This window comes from Plectropomus leopardus, chromosome 4, assembly GCF_026936395.1.
Source record: "Plectropomus leopardus strain MGB_pleo_1.0 chromosome 4, ASM2693639v1, whole genome shotgun sequence".
Classification (NCBI taxonomy): Eukaryota; Metazoa; Chordata; class Actinopteri; order Perciformes; family Serranidae; genus Plectropomus; species Plectropomus leopardus.
Window position 1 is genome coordinate 39,281,358 of NC_142179.1, and position 17,161 is coordinate 39,298,518.

At 39.7% G+C, this 17,161-nt stretch overlaps 1 protein-coding gene and 1 pseudogene across 6 annotated transcripts in view; one reads left to right on the forward strand and one right to left on the reverse strand.

Annotated features, from left to right (window-relative positions):
• Window positions 1–10,274, forward strand: part of LOC121944795 (TNF receptor-associated factor 2-like) — a 48,429-nt gene extending 38,155 nt beyond the window's left edge. For all 6 annotated transcript variants that reach the window (XM_042488692.2, XM_088077258.1, XM_088077256.1 and 3 more), the window contains 4 exons: window positions 1,663–2,145; window positions 3,002–3,179; window positions 3,316–3,464; window positions 5,805–10,274. In XM_042488692.2, coding sequence (XP_042344626.1) covers window positions 1,663–2,145; window positions 3,002–3,179; window positions 3,316–3,464; window positions 5,805–6,023 — 1,029 coding nt within the window. In that variant the 3' untranslated portion in view covers window positions 6,024–10,274. The remainder of the gene's footprint in view (window positions 1–1,662; window positions 2,146–3,001; window positions 3,180–3,315; window positions 3,465–5,804) is intronic.
• A 1,198-nt stretch (window positions 10,275–11,472) lies between these two features.
• Window positions 11,473–11,955, reverse strand: LOC121943874 (NPC intracellular cholesterol transporter 2 pseudogene; annotated as a pseudogene).
• Window positions 11,956–17,161: the final 5,206 nt, after the last annotated feature.

Sequence of the window (17,161 nt, forward strand, 5' to 3'; positions counted from 1 at the left end):
TTAAAAATCATACAATGTGATTTCCATTGAAATGTACCTATGATGAAAATTATAGACCTCTCTCATCTTTTAAAGTGGGACAATTTGCACAATCGGTGGCTGCCAAATACCTTTTTGCCTTTCTGTATACCTTGAGCCCTAGTGGCCCATTTCACAGGGTCAATCACTTCTCTAGCCAGATTTACTGCTGTTCCACTTTTTGTTTTTTGTTTTTGTTTGTTTTTTTGTTTTTTTGTATTGACCTTACTGTCCTCTGAAGGATATTCCTTCCCCTCAATTTATCATCTTCATTTTGGATCTTTTTTTTCTTTATCTTGTGGTTTTTGACAGGAAACTGACTAATCAGGTTTATTACAAGTCATTACATGTAGCTAGTCTCCATAATATTAAATTTGCAATCTCTAAAAGCATTTGGAACATTTTTTCTGTTGTTCACTATCAACATGGTTAAAGTATGAAAATTAAGAGTAAGAATACTTTGTATAGACTATCTATTATTAGCTCCATTTTTCATTTGCTGAATGCTTTTAATATTTGCTTCTCCTGTGGCACAATCTCACATACAATCATGCAAATGTCATCTGTGTCTGGATTGGATGAGTACTGTTGTGTTTCTTAGTGCTATATCATAGGCAACTGGACTTACTAGAGTTTCTTGAAGATGTTTCACCTCTCATCCAAGAGGCTCAGTCCTAACAGACTGGCTGGGCGTCGCTGGCTTTAAACCCTGTGTGATGTGGACCCTTAGAGAATTGTTGAGGTCACATGTGAACTCTGAGTTTCAGACTCATTATGGTCACTTGTGAGTCGATGACCCACCTGGTCATCATGTGGATTGTTAGGGTTGAATGGGTCGAGGTGTGAATGGATGTTAAAGGAATAGTTCACCCAAAAATAAAAATTCACTCATTATCACCTCACACTCATGTCGATGGAGAGTCAAGGGAAGTTTTGTAGTCTACAAAACACTACCAAAACAACTTAAGCAAATGGTGACCAGGATTCAGACGTTAAAAAAATACTTATTAAAACCTCAAAATGTCTCCTTACTGCTCGTCCAAAGTAATCCAAGTGTCCTGAAGCCCCAACGTGCCAAATGTTTACATGCTACCTGGAAGGCTCCCCCACACACTGTTATTTTAAACCCAAAAAAGGGACTTGTTGCTTGCTGCCAACTCCAGAAGTCTCTCTTTGTGTGTGGGGGAGGCTTACATGTAGCATGTAGACACTTGTTTACACAGGCTTAGAGATACCGCGAGTGCTCGTTGATCTCGCACGATGGTGAAGATGCCCTCTATATCAAACTGGAATGACTAATATAGCTTAAAACCCATTTACACCTGGATCCATCTTACCCTATTGACGTGCATGAAGGCCAGGGGGGTCAACGACTCATATGTGACCCTGACCACTTTGAAATGCAGAGCTCACATGTGACCTCAGTAACATTCTAAAGGTCCACACCCACACAGACTCCCAACCAGTCTGTTATAACTAAGGACGCCTTTCTGATAAGAGGTGAAACATCTTCAAGAAACTCAAGCAAGTCCAGTTGTCTGTGATATAGCACTTGGAATTACCATGACCTGGATGACTGAGAATCTTCACCAACTTGTTTGTGTTCCTAATGTGTCCTATGCTTGTGTGTTTCTTTGAGTGGAGGTGGAGAAAGAGAGGATCCACGACCACGAGCGGCAGTGTTCGTATGAACACCTCAACTTGCTCCTACATTTTATCATGGGTATCAAGGTGAGCCTGGAGAGCCTGCAGCCTCAGAACCTGGAAGTGGCCAGCCATAAGCTGCAAGAACTTCACCAGTCCCTCAGGGACCTGGAGATGAAGATGAGTCAGCTGGGTGGGGGCGGTTCAGTTTCCGTACAGGGTGCATGTGCCCCGACCCTGGCCACCTCTTTCACGCCACTGCCCAGTGCCATGGGTGCTGCCTTGGAGCTGCAGCTCCAGAGTGAAAAGTCAAAGGTGGCTGAGCTGAGCCGACGCTGCCAGGAGCTGGAGCTCAAAGTGAACACATTTGAGAACATTGTGTGCGTCCTCAACAGAGAGATGGAGCGCTCCTGCACCACCATGGAGGCATACAACCGCCAACATCGACTGGACCAAGACAAGATTGAGATCCTTAACAACAAGGTGACTAAATGACACATGACTGCTGCAGTCTAGCTGTGACTTCCACCACATTAAGTTTCAATCTAAATGATTCCAAGGGCAAATTAGATTTGAAAGGGTCTCCTCATCCACAAATTGTAATGATCTTGATTAGCACATGTAATTCTCACTATAATTCTCTATAGGATGATATTGACCCCATAGTTAACTTCATAGAATAATTTCTCATTGATCAATCAAAAGTTGATTGGAGCATGTCCATCACATTTGCCACATTACATTGTAGCACTCCATTACAGGGAGCATCAGTTTCGGTTTCACTGAGGACACAGAGACTGCTGATTAAAGGTGATTGGTTGAATTTGTTGGCTACTGTTTGTAAACAGTATCTCCAGTCAAAGTAAAAGTTACAGATAACCCCAGCCCAGTCTGCTTGGCATTTTGCTGCACTATATTGCATTTTTTGGCGCTGTGTTTATGATTTTTGTAGCGTCCTCTTATATGCATACTGCTAACGGTGTGGCGCTTAATCACTACATGCTGACCTCAACTGTGCACCCATTCACCCATTCACACACACACATTCACACAGTAGTGGCAGAGGCTACTGTACAAAGTGTCACCTAGGTAGTCATCATTCATACGCATGCACACTCTGATGATGCAGCATTGGGAGCAAATTGGGATTCAATATGTTGCCCAAGGATACTTTGACATGAGGACATGAGGAACCAGGGATCGAACCGCTGACCTTCTGATTCTGAGCCACAGCCACCCAACTGCTGTATGAGTTTATACATTGTCTTTGAGTAAAATCCTGCACAGTGTAACTTTAAGATGAGTTAACTGTTTTGTTCATTTCTTTGCTGTGCTGCAGGTTCGTCAGCTTGAGAGGACGGTGAGTCTGAGGGACCTGTCTATTGTGGAGATGGAGGGGAAAATGAGGGAAATGTCTGCAGCAACATATGATGGCATCTTTGTGTGGAAGATCTCAGATTTCACCAAGAAGAGGCAGGATGCGGTAGCTGGCAGAGCCCCTGCCATGTTCTCTCCTGGTAACAACTTCATATGATGACTGAAATTTAAGCTATAATCCACACAAGGATGAGGCATCTGTCAGATTCAGTATTTTCACTTCTTGCAGTGAATAAAAGACATCTTCACACTTTATTGGTGCATTATGTTTTCCAGCCTTTTATACCAGTAAATATGGCTACAAGATGTGCCTGAGGATCTACCTGAATGGTGATGGAACGGGCCGCGGCACCCACTTGTCTCTGTTCTTTGTGGTGATGAGAGGACACAGCGACGCACTCCTGAAGTGGCCTTTTAACCAGAAGGTAACACTCATTTTAATCAGGGCTCTCTGAGTAACAGTTTTTTATTACTTTGAACAATGTCAGGTCATTAGCCATGCACCGCCCTCTTCAGCTCTCTGTCTGATACGTGCCCTTTTCCCTTGGTTCCGTGCTGAGCACAGAATCTTCTGACACATATTTTGGAGCATCGCTGGAGCATCTGCTGATTTCAACTTTCCTTTATTTGATCCTTGTTAACAAACAGTATATTGAAAAACAAACAAATTTTGATTTATTTGTTTTCATTTCAAAAAGGAAAAAACGGAAAACAACCCTTTTTTTTTTAAAATTTATCGTTTTTCGATTCGTAATTGAATATTAATTGAACGAATGATACATGGATTCAATAGAGTTGAATTGTCATTTTTGTTTTTTCTCCAAAATCAGAAAAACTAAAAAACAACCCATTTCTGGTTTTTGACTGTGTCAATTGTAACAAAAAATCTAACTATTAAAAAGTACCTTGGTCCATATATAACTATGACAAATTATTTAACTTTTCAGAGCTGTACATTAAGTACACACTCTATGCTTTACGTGGTACTGTCATGTTGTTGTCTTGTTTTCCCGTCTTCTTCTGTTGTTTTCCCAATTTTCCTCTATGAATTTATGCTGTTCGATTTCCGAGTCAAAGCCTGTCCTAGGGAATGTGGAGCATGCGCAGGATGCCTAGGCCAGTTCAGGTCCTAGGTTGGGTTGTACACATCAGTAGAGTTTGGGTAAGAGTTCCCAGGCTTATGACTCAGCCATGCATGAGACTGTTTGCACTGATGTGTTTTAAATAATGCCCACATGAGTAGATGACATACATGTGGTCATTTTACAGGTGAAATATCTCTTTAAGTAAAAGCTTGTTATGCCTCTCCACCACTGTATATACAGTATGTACGTATACCCCATCTACGAGCTGGACATGCAGTACCTGATATGTTACTGTGACTTTAAAGCACAGAGCTGCAGTCAACATTTGGTTAGCCTAGCTTAGCATAAAGAGTGAAATGTGGCTAGTTTAACGAGGCTAACCACACTTCAAACTTTAACATAAGGAATGATAGTGTTATAGTTTTATCACACTGTCTCGTATTTTGATGTTTTTCTATTTTTTTGCCAGCAACTAATTTGGCTTCTTTTGACTTTATTGGCTTATTGCACCAATATTTTAGTTTTTTTAAAGGTGAAGTGTGTAAATGTTATTTGGGGATTTTGGGGGGGATTTGGTGGCGTCTAGCTGTAGAAAGCAGACTGCAGCCATCTAAAACTTCTCCTGGTTAAAATTCCTTCAGTTTTCATTGTTCAGGAGGTTTTTACAGGAACTGAATTGTCCACAGAGATCTCTTCCTCTCCAAAACAAACAAACCAGGCCCTAAAGCAGCTAACCAAATAAAGCAGTTTTGCATAACAAATCAGTTTATCTCCAGTGTGGTTTGGCATCTCAGGGACGAGCTGTTCACTCACAACATGCTCACCCCTTTTCTCTTGTAGGTTAATGTGTGGTAAACTTTCCGATCCAGACATTCTGGAGGTTTTTACTGGAAGCTGAATTATCCACAAAGGTCCCTTTTGCTCCAAAACAAACAGATCAGTGGTGATTTTAACCCCTAGAAACCCTGAATAAAGCACTTTCACATTACAAACAACTCTGGCACTGCTCATCACAGTTGGGCTACAGTGACTAGCATGAAAACGCAAATAGTCTCACCTGTTTTGGTTTGTCTGATCTAGGCTACTGTAGAAACATGGCATTGCAACATGTTGATATCCATAAACCAGGACTCACTCTCTATTTAGATAAAAACAGCTCATTCAAAGGTAAAAGGAAAACACAATGAATCTTATTTTCGTACATTAAAGAAAACATACTTTTTATAATCACACACTGATTTAACTTTTCTATGATCCATTATTCATTTTGGTAACACTTTCTATGAAGATCACATCTATTATGCATTATGACGGCATTCATAGTTAATTATAATGAATTCATAATGCTTTATGAATACACTCATAAACACACATAATGCTTACTGATGCTGAAGCTAGCTAACTGCTGCCCCCATACCTGGCAATCTGCAAGCTAAGTTAGCCACTAGAATGAATGTTTGCTATTAGCCTACAGTGTATTCATAGAGCATCATGAATGCATTATAATTCACTATGAATGTCGTCATAGTGCATAGATGTGGTTTTCCTAGAAAATGTTAGTTTAATGTTTTATGCATGGTCGATAGAGCACTTTAAAGTGCAAACATGCTGTAGACTAGAGGTCCATTATTGGGTCTATCAGTGCAGATGTGAGGCTATAGTCTTAACATCTGTACCCAGGTCACCCTAATGCTGCTCGACCAGAACAACAGGGAGCACATCATCGATGCCTTCCGGCCCGACATCTCCTCCTCGTCCTTCCAGAGGCCTGTCAGCGATATGAACATCGCCAGTGGTTGCCCACTCTTCTGCCCGCTCTCCAAGCTGGAATCTAAGAACTCCTACATACGAGATGACACCATCTTCCTCAAGGCCATTGTAGACCTCACTGGGCTCTAGGTAAAGGATTAGGGCATAAATCCAAACCTGCCTTTTGTTGCTACTAACCTGTTTGAAACAACACAGGATATATGCCAGTATTTGGCTGGTGACAGGTGTTAATTTCTCACTTTGCAAATAGTACTTGAACTGCATTCCAAGACTTATGTAGAACATGTTTGTGAGAGTAGACAACTGAGATGACATTATTTCTAATATCCCGTGATGGTCCCATGGCTACTTGTTCCATTGATGAGGATTCTCTTGGACAGTTTTATGCAGAAAAATCACAGAATTTTACACTAATTTTGTGTCCATTCACATTCAAACCTTGTCTTCTGCAGCAGTAAGTTCCTCTTGTGATAAAAGCAGTTCTTGCTGCTAGCTGCTATCTTATGTTCCAAAATAATTTAGCCTTAACTAGTAGCTAGCCTAACTACTTCAACTTCCTTAAAAGAATTAAAGCTATGTTAATTAACAAGCTACAAATTACATGTTTGATTTTATGGACTTAAGAAGTTGATTTGGCTAACGTGTTAGTAAACATCCAGCAGGTCAGGCATCAGGAGTCATGTGTCTGGCAACTTGGTGAATGTTAAGTCAATGTTAAACCTTCAAGCTGCTGCTAACAACAAGCCTGAAGAAAGCCGTCAACCAAACCAGTAAAATAGAAACAGTCAAAAGATGCTCAAAAGGTGTGTGGATCTGAGGGGATTTGCAGAGTTGGGTTATAATCTGTCTGGATATGTTACTGTGAGTGGCCCCTTTCATACCACACTGTCATTTGGCCCACTGTTAATATGAAAATATTGATAGTACAGCTGTTAAACTACAAAGTGCTTGTGATGCAAACTGTATTTTTGTTATCTGATTTTGTTTTTGTATTGTATTTTTGTATTGTTAAGGTCTGAAATTTCAAACACCAATAAATTTACAGATTTTGTTTTTAAATGAAAAACTGAAAAATAATGGGCCTTAGATCAGTGACACAGCTGCTATGTAGATGAAATGGCCTACGAACACAGCCACAGATCAAGCAGGTCTAGGCACTTGTGTCCACTGTTTGCATTAAATGCTTGACATTTGGTCATTTATAATTTGTTTTAATCTTGTCTGTTGCATTCACAATGTACAGTTCCAATAACAGTGTGAAGCCCGTGTAGCCTTCAGAGTGTTACTTCACTTTGCACACAGTTTGTAGTGCAGTCTGACTTGTTTACGGTTTCTTAACAGCCTCCATCTCACAAGTCATGTGTTCAATGATAATCATACGTGGTGGTGGACATTGGCTGTATTCCATAAATTGTGTGTATGTGTATGTGCGTGCATAAATGTGTGCACTGTTCCATTCCTTTGCTGTTAGTTGCATGTTGGATCTGTGGAAGATGCACCTTAGCTTGCAACACTTTCTTGGCTGTTTGTCCAGTACAGCAATGGTGGTCAGGCTGATTTTCCCCAAATGGAGTTGTGACATATTTTACTGAAAAATAAAACTTATATTTGCATACATAGTCTGATTGAGCCAGTAAATATCTTTTTATATTAAACTTTTTGTTTGCATATGCACATTTTCTTTGAAGATTTTAACAAGGTTGTAATCTGTTTTATTGTTGCAATTTGTAAAATTTAATAAACCAGAGATATTGAAATGGCCAAAATTGAATATTGAATAAATCTGAACAATGACCTTTTACATATTTACCTAAATGAGAGGTATGTGTAAAATATGTTCACTACTGTGTCTTTGCAAAGGATTCGTTTCTATTAATCACAGTTTGTGGTGCTGTTCTCCAAATGTATTTGTAAAGGTGCAAACATTTTTGTGCCCTGATAGTAAGATCATGGGGCTTTGCAAATGGTAATGTAGGTTGATTGATAATTTGGTTCAAGATCTGGTATTTTGTAGTGATGCACAATATTGGATTTTTTGCCGATATCAGATATGCCAATATATAACAACTCAATTGGCCAAGAAGCGGTACTGATATATACACTTTTTTTCACATCTTATTTTAGTGATCATAAAGTCTCTTCTGTAGTGAAATCAACCTCATATTATGCATACTCTTATCATGATGGCCCACCAGCACATAGAAACATAAAATGCAATGCTTTTCTGTTTATGTAATATTCAAGTCATTGTGCAAAATAAAAACATGCTTCAACTTAGGGTGTATGTTTTGTACATGTTCACATTGTAAATTAGCAAACAAAAATCAGTTTGTGATATTATTATAGTAATTTGCTTTGCTGAGATCCATCCTCAGGTGTTGGTTGGGGCTTGATTGTGTTAGGTCAAACAGCGTTAAACATCAAAAAACAAATGCAAACGTAACACCAGTCAGTGAGTTTCTGTGGGTTTCTCCACCAAAGGACAGTTATTACTCTTCTCAAAATTTTGGGACATGTACTGAATCACTGCATGAATGACACATTTCTCTCTATCATCACAACTAGTCTTTTTATTTGAAAGCATGTTGATGGATATATCTCCTAAATTACTTCATCAACATGCTGCATTTTGGCTTTTACACTCTAATACAAGTGCATAATTAGATATTGTAGGTGGTGTCTGGACATTTAACTGGTAACATGAAATTCAGAAAGGGATGTGAAGCCTTTGTGAAGACATTAAATGATATTTCTATATGGGTGCAGCCTTTGGCTGTGCTTAGACACCCAGACATTCAGAGGCTTCAGGATGGGGGCAGAGCTGAGGTATTAAAAGAGGAAATGATCGATGTTATTGTAATACTTTCCTATTTTTAACTTTCCTTGCAGCTTTGAACTGACCTACTTTTTACAGAGAAAGAAGTGCCTGTACCTTTTAGTATGTTCCATGAGCCAGCTTGTTTGTGGATGTGCTTTCCTGTGAGTTTAAACCTACCAAAATGTGAAACTTTTGAGCTGTGCAGTGCATTTTTAATTTTGATCTTACATTTTTAAATTGTTGTCCGTTATGAAGCCCTCCCCACCTCCTCTCCATGAACTGTGTTATGTGACTAAGAATGTTTTCCCTTGCAGACATAAAACTAGTGAATGTTACAGTCTGACTTGATGTCATCATAGATTCAGTAAGGTCAGATTATCGTTCACACCAAGCCCTTGGCATCTTCATCCAAACATATCCAGCATGTTTGAAACCTCTAAACAAATACTGAAGGCTCTCTGTGCATGAGATCTTTCAGTAAGAACAAAATCCATATACCTAACAACGGTTTGTACTGTAGACCAGCATTTTATTTTTTTTATGATTTTATTATCAATATATACAGCATATGAGCATGTGATATCATTTTGGTACAAACTTTGACAGTGTTACTGAGTTTGATGAAGTATGTGCTGCTGTGAAAAAAGTTTAACATATCTGAATAATATATAGATTGTATATATTCTAGAAAAAAAATCTATTTTATGTTGAGACAGTTTAAAAGCATGCTGTGGTCAGTTTGTGTGAAGATGCATCAGTAGGCTGTAGCTCTTTAAGCACAGATTGTAAACTTTTACTTTCTTGTTACTACAGAGACGTGTCCTCCTGTCTTTCCTCTTTGGAATGTGTTCTTCTCATTGCACAGTGTGCAGACAACACTTTGCATGTATGACTGTGGCCTCAAATAAACTAGCTGCTACATTGTCTGTCCCTATGTGCTACTTTGTGCTCAGCAGCTCTGTATGGATGTTTCTCTGAGCCCTGTGTTGTCAGATGTGTGACCTGAGGTAGGATGGGACTTATTTGTCTTTTATAGCTGCTGATCACAACTAAAGGGCTTCACATTTCATTCTGCTAACTCACATCTAAAGGCATCCACCTGTGTGTGTAGCTTGATCTGTTGAATGGATCTGACAGAACCTTCTCTGGACTCCAGCTAGGAAACCTTATCCCATTAGAGCCGGTTGATGTCATGCTGTATCAGTGATATTGATGATAGAAAATGCCACACTGCCTCACTGTTATTGCAACAGAATAAACAATATGTCAATGTGATGTATGTATTTCAAAAAACACTTCACAACAGTCAAACTGAAATGGGTCAGTTTGATGTTTGATTTCCTGACATATCTATTTCTCTGTTTTTGGATCTCTCTAAAGCCCATGTTGAGATTAAAATAAAGAGCTTTTATCTGTAGCAATGACATCAAACTGGAATCTATATGTTTTTCTCTCTGCTACATAGTGTTGATAGTAACTTGTGTATTAGTGAACTCTTTGTACTGTTGGACATTTGTTCCATATTTGTATTTAATTTTGTTTAATTAAAAGTTTAAAGAGTCCCTCTATGCAAAGAAGTGCTTTGTTTATCAATCATGTAATTGAACATTCACACATCTGCTTCAAGTGGAAAACCACTACAACACAGTGGGACTATGATAACATGCTTTAACCACATGGGGGTGCTCAACGCCAATGGCAATCCACAAAGCAGCAGCATGCCAGTTTTAGGTTATTTCAGAGGGCATGTTGGTCACAGGAGGAAAAGCACAGGTGTAAAAAGTGAAAAGGAGTGACTGAACTTCAGGCACTTGGGACACTGGAATGAAACACACTTCAATGATGCAGCATCAGGAGCAATTTGGGTCAGTATCTTGCCCACTTAAGGAGGCAGGGATCAAACTGCTGACCTTCCAATTAGGACAATCTGCTCTACCTCTGAGCCACAGCCAGCCTTTTTTTTTACAGATTAGATTTATCTGTTAGAATGTATTTTTATATTAACTGACAAAATCTAATTCCATACATCTTGTACGTCACATAAGTTCAGTAAGAAAACAAAAGTTTTAGTGAGGAAGTAGTACTTTTAAAACTTTTGTTTTAGTGAGGAATAGTGATCAATAGATCTACCTATTGATCTGTCTATCTAGATAGATAGATAGATATATCAACTTTATTGTCATCCCAGTTATGCACAACAGTGTACATTGAATAAAATTTTGTTGCAACTGGCTCTGAAAAAGTAGAAACACTAAGAAACACTGTACATAAAAATAGAATAAATAGATAAATAAAATTGCACACATGCATAAATATATTGCACAATGGTGATTACACAATTATGAGTGGTGAATTAAAAAAAGTAAGATAAAATACACGTAGCACAGCAGGAACAGTTCAATGTAGTGCAATAGGGTATGTACCTTTTCTGACTACACAGCAGCCAGTGAGACAAGATGTTTACACTGCAGTGAAATGTGATTCAGGGTCATTCACACACATTGACCGCATTGTTTCATATCCGCATCACTTAAAATTAACTGTTAAGGTCACATCAAAAATCAGTCATTTATATCTGCATGATTCAAGATTTGTGAATGTGGCAAAGTCTTGCAAACTAGAGAAAGACATACATCTTAAAAATCAATTTGATTAATGAATAAAATGAGATCTTCACTAGAATCATTCACATTCTTCAGGTTTTTACTCAAAGCTGAATCCCTTTAAAAAAAACACTTGTGAGGAGACACTGTTGTGAGATTAGCTCACAATCTGAACTAGGAACCTGATGCAGAGCAGATCTTGTTTGTGGTTGTCTTCCAGTTCCCAATTCACAACCAGCTTTACTGCGGGATACTCAGGCTTCCACTCAGGCAGGAAGTGCGGTCATATAGCTTTACTTCTGCTGCTTCTGGATGGGACACTTGACTTACAGCCATCTTCTATCGGAATGGGGAAGTAGATGGGATCTCCAGCGATAACACAGTGAACCACTGCAGTGCTCATCTGGCTCTCCACAGCACTGGTGAATGTCACATCGACACTGTAGAACTGTTCTTTGTGTAGCTGGCATGGCTGAGTGGTCCAAGGGTTGATGTCCACCACTTTGCCAAAAGAGGAACCGCAGTCAAGGAATTTCACCGGGAATGCACAGGTGAATCCCATCAAGTAGATCAAAATAATGAAACCAGTTCGGACATCCATGTTTCTTTCCTTCTTTCCGGGCTTTCGGAGTGAGAGCATGGATGTATTATAGTGAAATCTGGATACAGCCGTGGGGGCGTGGCCTCGCTCATTCCTATGAGAACTGCTCAGCGGCGCATGAAGCAGAGAAAACTCTTTTCTGGGTTAAGAAAAGTGTAAAATACCTGGATCTACTGGCCCATAGAGCATGCGTAGAAGTGATTTACGACAGCCAAACGCGGCTGAGTGTACCCGAGCGTTGACTCCGACTCACTGGCTCGCTTACACAAGTTACCTGAGTCGAGTGCTCGAAGCGAACAGCATAGAAGCTTAGCTTATTAGCAACAGCCGCTGATCGGCGGTATAACGACAGCGGTGCTATCGGTTTTAATATTTAGGTGATAATCAGATAATGGTATATTTATGTCTCTCTCTCTCTCTCTCACACACACACACACACACACACACAAACACACACACAAAAATATACATACAACTTATCAGGAAATCATATCGTAATAACAAGCGGAGAAATTAAATTAACAGAGTCAAACAGTGTTGTGCCCACAAAAATATAATAAAGGTGGTGCCTTGTAATATTGCCCCGTGTATTAATACACAGCTCAACTTTAAGTAAATACTACGTTCAGTACCTTTTAGTTACTGTCACTGCTCCGCGCTGCTCACTGATAACCAGTAATTTAAATACAGACCATAGACTGTATATATGGTCTCTGATACAGATATGGTAAGACGTCCATATTACAGGCTTTACAGCCAAGGCTAAGTAAATAAAGCTAAATTTCATGTAAACTTAACAGTTGATATAAAGTGCTCGTAAATTAAGCTTAATTACTTTACTTTTTCAAGGCAATCGATTTATTTTATTTTTCTTCAGATTTGACAGTGTACAAAAAATGTTTTTGGTCTCTATAGCTCATTTCCGTGTCCATGAAAGCTGTACGGGGGGGGAAATTTTTATGTAACTCATCTGTTACATTTTTTTAAGGTTTTAAAGTTACACATAGTTCAGGGCTGCAGTCCAATCCACCTCTCGCTCCACAAGAGCTCTAACCTCCCATCAAAATATGGTCACTTCTGGCTGCAAAAATATGGCAACATTTAATATAGAGGTTAGTCCAATGGTTGCCATCCAAAGGGACTTTAAAGGATCCAAAGATAAATCTGAGGAGCTGTGACATGAAAAATTGGGCAGATTAAAGAAGAACAAAAAACAGCACTGCTACAAATAGACCTCAAACAGTGCTACTACGACAGCCCCAGCCCCACCAAGACTGGCTACACAATGCTACTTGAATAAATGTAGAACTTCTCTGTTACTTTCCATAACTCTAAGAGCATTACACATCTTAAAAGAATTCAAGGGCTGCTGCTCTTCGTAGAGCATCCATATTTGTCCCCAGGAACAATAATATCACTTTCCTTTGCATGGATGGTTGTGTTTTTATATGGTTGAATACTGGACTGTATTCTTCTGATCATTGACCGTGTCTTTAGATAAGACCCATCACACCATGATGCGCTGGTCAACAACAGCTGGAGCTCAGCAGCAACTCACCCAAACTCGCTTAACCTTTTCAAACTTTCAGCACTGTAAAACTATGTTTATTTGCCTATTCATTGCTTTTAAGTTGTCCTTGTAATCATCTATGACCTGCACTCTGACTGTAAACACTACTAGTGTTATCTAAGATTCATAAGATTATGAAGCCGAAAAAAATGCTAACGAAAACAAAAATGCCAATAAAAAGTGCCTATGTTAACACTGCTAATGAAGACTGGGTCCGCTCCATTTCAGTGTGCCAGTGCCAGTGCCAGGGCTGGGAAAGCTGTCAGGCAGCAGCAACAACCATGTGACTGTCAGCTGATAAAACACACAAGGATGTCAGCCCACAAAAGCTATGGTAGCTCTCCTACCTGACAAATAATTGTCTGCATGGTCAGTGATGTTCACAACATAACTGTGTAGCGGATATTAATAACTACCTTAAAATTTGGACTTTTGCACTCGTTAAAGTAAAAGGGGCACCATTCTCCATTCAGAAAAAAATAAATCTTTAATTATGACAGTGTTATAACATGTCATTATTTTAATCAGTCTCACAATCTGTACCGTTTATCCTGTATACATTGATCTTGTTTCTCTCATGAAATAATATTCACAGACAACGACTTGGCGATAAGTGAAGCCTTGTATTTAATTTATATGAAGTGATAATAAAACAGAATAAGAAATATGGCATATAAATGAGGTTAAACAACGGAAAGGGAACAAGGTAATGTAACCTGTATTCAGGTGAGGTAAATGATTAATTACAGACAATAGTGGGGAGAGATGTGTGACCGTCTGGAGCGGGGAAGCTCGCGGAATAGTAAATTAATATTCAGCAATTCAGTTAGAACATCGCTATATGACATCAACTCTGATCCTTAGAAGATGTTATTTTGCCTACTTTTGCCGACTTGAACAGACTTCTCCAGGGAGGTCCAGATCGTCGCTTTGCTCCAGTAGAGGGCTGTTGCGCGTCTTCCAGACGAGGTGACCCACTGAAAGGCGGCGGCGGCAGGGATGATGGAGTCGGTGTGCGGCGGACTTTAACTGGCCTCGGTATTCGCCTCAGCGAACCGGTAAAAATCTTTAAACAAAGTCTTTAAGGGCAGGCGGCGGATGCTGACAATTTTGTACAGCAGATGTTGCCTTCAGATCCGTGGCAGAGTTGACGGCGGATCGCGGAATGTCCCTTTTCAATTAAACTCACAGAAGTAATCAAAAGTATTCCCGTTGGCTTGACGGAGTTAGGGGAGACCGGGGCATATTGTCACACTTTTTACACTCATATATATATCTTGGAATCAAAACATTATATATAAAAAAAATGTACCAGATGAAAGACCAAAGTCTCAGGTATATATTTTGTATTCATGTCATTTTCATATCTTGTGTCAGTGCAGAGTTACAAGCAATCTAATGGAGATTGTCACCATGTGACAAGTTGCCCCACCAACGGGTAAATTGTCACACTATGTGGGGTAAGATGTCACACTGGATTTTGCAACCAATAAAATAAGGACAAAATTATTGTTGTTGTTATTTTTTTTTAATTGAAAGTGAATAAATGACAATAATTCACTTTTATTACTCATGAAATAACAGGAAACATGAAATAACATGAAATATTATGCAACATGCATTACGAAACTGACACTTAAACTGATCCTGGAACAAACGAAAATCTCACTAGTCAGACTCCTCATCTGAGTTGCAGTTTTGGCATAGTTTAATTGCCAGGAGCACATGCATCTTATGAAATAACATGAAATAAAATGAAATATTATGAAACATGCATTATGAAACTGTCACTTAAACTAATCCTGGGACAAAAGAAAACCTCAAACAAAACCTGAGCTCACTAGTCAGACTCCTCATCTGAGTTGCAGTTTTGGCATATGTAGACTGAATTGCCAGGGGTGCATTCTTCATGTGCCCATCCTTTGCATATCATGCACTGCACCCATGTTTCTCCTGGGCGGCTGTTTCCAAATGGCTCTATGCAGACCAGGCACAGGGACTCATCTTCTTCCGATGTGGAGTCTGGAGTTTTTCTTTTTGTATCTGCCCTCTGTTTCTTCCCTGTGCTTTGCTTCTTTGGCATTTTAAATTTGGTTTCCTTGCCTTTCTTTTTGAACAGTCTTTTCTTCCCTTGTGCCTGCCTTTCAGCTTTTTTTCTCTTCTTTTTCTGCTGGGTAACTTTTTTTCTTGGACCAGCTTTTGGGTAAGGCCTAATATCCTCTGGAGTAAATGTGTTGGTGGAGGAGGCTGGGTTACTAGGGCCTGGAATAGCTTCTTGGTTGGTGCCTGGGCCTGGAGCAGCTGGGCCAGTGCTGGGTCCCGGAATGGCTGGGTTGGTGCTGGATGGGTCAGTGCTGGGGCCTGGAATGGCTGGATTGGTGCTGGATGGGTCAGTGCTGGGGCCTGGAGAAGATGGTTCAGTTTCGGAGCCTGGAATGGCTGGGTTAGTGCTTGGGCTTGGTAGAGCTGGGTCCTGGTAGGGGCGATCTGAGACGTAAGATGGTGCAAATTCTGTCTCCAAGAACACATTCCTGTTGTAAGACCATTATCTCGAGCCTATTTGAGGTGAAATAAACAAATTGTCTTTGCTGACCAAAAACGGCGTTTAAAAAAACAAACGTTAAGAAATTAAAAAGAAAGACTTAAAAAGTTAAGATTCAGGAGCGTTCTGATGCGCAGTCGCGACTCCTCTTGTAAAACTTTTGGAACAAAAGTAAAAATTGTGTGAGCGAGGATGCACGGGATGCATCGAAAAAGAGAGAGAGGAGACGAAGGCTGACGAGGTGTCAGAGAGAATCAAAAGTGAAGAGTTGAAGAGCGGATCCAGAAGAGAGCGAGGGCTGCGCTCTCACTTAGTTTTATCTCTGAATTTTGGGGTGCGCGAATTGGAGGCGGGGGTTGCGAATCTTCGTGCCAAGCGATCGCACATCTGGCATTCTTTTTTATAAAATACTTAATGTAATTTAGGAGACATTTATTTCTCTGTACTTTATGACGAATTACGCGACCTAACCCGTTGTGTGTAAATACATGTATCTCATCACCACTATGATCTCATCACAGTAAATTCAAATACCTGTTAGGAGATCTAAGAGAGCAATTTGCAACGTATCACATGACTCTGAAAACCCTTTTGTTCAATTTATTAAATGACCATACATAACATCACCTTTGTACCATGGGTTCTAACAACTTGGTGATTACTTAGATATAGAATTACCATTTTATTTATCATTATACAATGAATACAAAATAAGATGTAACTACAAAATTGGTTACGAGCTTACTAATAACTAAGGCCACTAGATGGCAGTATAGCTCCATTACAACAAAAGGGAATAAAACATGCTTTACCTAACTCATTCAAATTACATGAGAAAAGAATAGGAGGTGCTCCTATCTGTTTACTGAAGCACAGAGACAACCTCACCCACAGGCACAAAGACTAGGGAAGAAGGGAAATTTTAACTTACAACCTTGGTCCAAGTCATTCTGTCAGATGTTAATCTCAACACAGGGTTATATAATGGCTTTACCCAATGTTCGGCCTTTTATTATCTCAGCAGGGGAGGCAATAAATGATGGTTGCTTGGTATTGCCTGGGTGACCCCAGGAGGTCATTCAGACGTCTTACATCCTGTGGTACGCTGGATGGGGCCTCAGGAGTGCTTACCT